The 1,608-nt window shown below is 66.8% G+C and overlaps 1 protein-coding gene across 3 annotated transcripts in view; it reads right to left on the bottom strand.

Annotated features, from left to right (window-relative positions):
- GALNS (galactosamine (N-acetyl)-6-sulfatase) overlaps window positions 1-1,608 on the bottom strand; it is a gene marked incomplete at its 5' end in the record, with an annotated part of 23,434 nt that overhangs the window by 7,982 nt on the left and 13,844 nt on the right. For all 3 annotated transcript variants that reach the window (XR_003550069.1, XM_027773467.1, XM_027773468.1), the window contains 1 exon segment: window positions 1,300-1,402. Coding sequence is in view for 2 of the 3 variants with exons in the window: in XM_027773467.1 (XP_027629268.1) it covers window positions 1,300-1,402 (103 nt within the window).

The raw sequence follows: 1,608 nt of genomic DNA, 5'->3' as shown, positions 1-1,608 counted from the left end.
GTCGTGTACTGAGGACGCCCCGAGGAGGTGCCTCGGCGTCCTGATCACACCAACCCGGGACGGAGAGTTGGTGTCTCTGAGGTAGACCCATGGGGCCTCCAGGCAGGATGGGGACTCTGCCCACGGCTCACTGCTCCTCACGTGGACCCCCAGGGCAGGATGCCACTTTCTTCTGAAATCCCAAATCCGAGGCATGGCCTTCCCTGGGCACTCCATGCTGCCAGGGAGCGAGGGCCCCACCCAGGCCCATCCTGAGCCTGCACCCGGGGCGGTCTCACAGCGCCGGCTCTCTGCCACCCACACCAGTTCCTCACCCACAACCTGCCGTGGCCAGGCTGGCACCGAGAGCCCAAGACCCTCCAGGCTGGAGCGGCCCAGGGATCGGCTAACTGCAAGGGCCACGCTCAGGACCGCAACTTCTGGGCTTTTTGTCCCAAGGTCGAGGACACACCACCTGGTCCGACCCGGCTCTCCGAGAATGCGGCAGCGCTCCCTGGGGGCCGATGGTCCAACCCCACGGCTGGCAGAGCACCTGTCCAGACACCCGGAGGGCTCCTGAGGCTCTCACCCACGTGTGCCCGCACCAACACCGGGGCCTGCACGTGTCGGCCACACATCTGCCCGCGGAGCCTTCTGGAGCCTCTGTGCCCCTCAGGCAGAGCCCTGTCCTCCGGGTACCGGCCTAGGCAGAAGCTGGGCTGGAGCTCACAGCCGGCCCGAGGGCCCGCCAGTGCCTGGGCTGAGAGCTGGCAGGCCCGAGTCTCGCCGGGAGCCCCCTGTGACGGCGTGAGGGTGGGCAGGCCTGGCACACCCACTGGCGCCTAGTCCCAGATGCTGGGAGGGTTTTTACACCTGGATTCTCCGTGGACTTACGTTGGCTCCCCTAGCTGACCGACTCGGCAGGTTTGCGTGCATGAGGGTTGGGGGAGGGTGGGGACAGCTGCAGGACGCAAGGGGTGGTGCAGGGGGGACAGGCTGTAGGTGGGTCGGGCCAGCCCTGAAGGTCTGCGGGCAGGACGCCCCAGGAGGGTGCGTGCAGGCTGTTGAATGCCCGGGCTATGAGCAAATGTGTCCCCCAGCTTCTCCTGTGGCATCCGTGAATGTACCCAGGACAGGAGGCCCCGTAGCCTGTGCCTCCCACCAGTCACTAATGCCTGGTCTGTGGGTAGCTGTGTCCATGCCATGCTGTGGGAGGGGACCGTGCAGGGGTGGCCACGCTAGCGAGGCGGCAGGGTGGGAGGAGGGCCGTGGAGCCTCCATCCAGTGCACGCTCACGGTGGCACTGTTGCCCCGGCCTACCTGCTGGAACTCCTCCCAGGAGTTGGTCCAGGTCCAGAGGTGAGCCTTGTACGAGCCGACGGTGACAGCCATCAGTGTGTTGCCACGGTAGTAGAATATCGGCCTGTGAGGGAGGGTCAGCGGTGGCTGGGGAACACGGGCCCACATGGCCCCTGGCTGCTGGCGGCACCCTCCTCTCGCGAGTTGTTGGCTGCCCTCACAGAGCCCCACCCTTGCCCTGGTCCTCGGCGAGGCTGGGAGATAGAATTCATGAAGCAGGCAGCAGTGGCCAGGGCCCTCTGCCGGGCACAATGCGGCCTGGCCGGCAGC

Source organism: Tupaia chinensis, unplaced genomic scaffold (genome assembly GCF_000334495.1).
Source record: "Tupaia chinensis unplaced genomic scaffold, TupChi_1.0 Scaffold000355_1, whole genome shotgun sequence".
Taxonomy (NCBI): Eukaryota; Metazoa; Chordata; class Mammalia; order Scandentia; family Tupaiidae; genus Tupaia; species Tupaia belangeri.
The sequence above is the reverse complement of the archived record's forward strand: the minus strand, read 5'-3'. Positions and strand labels throughout refer to the sequence as shown.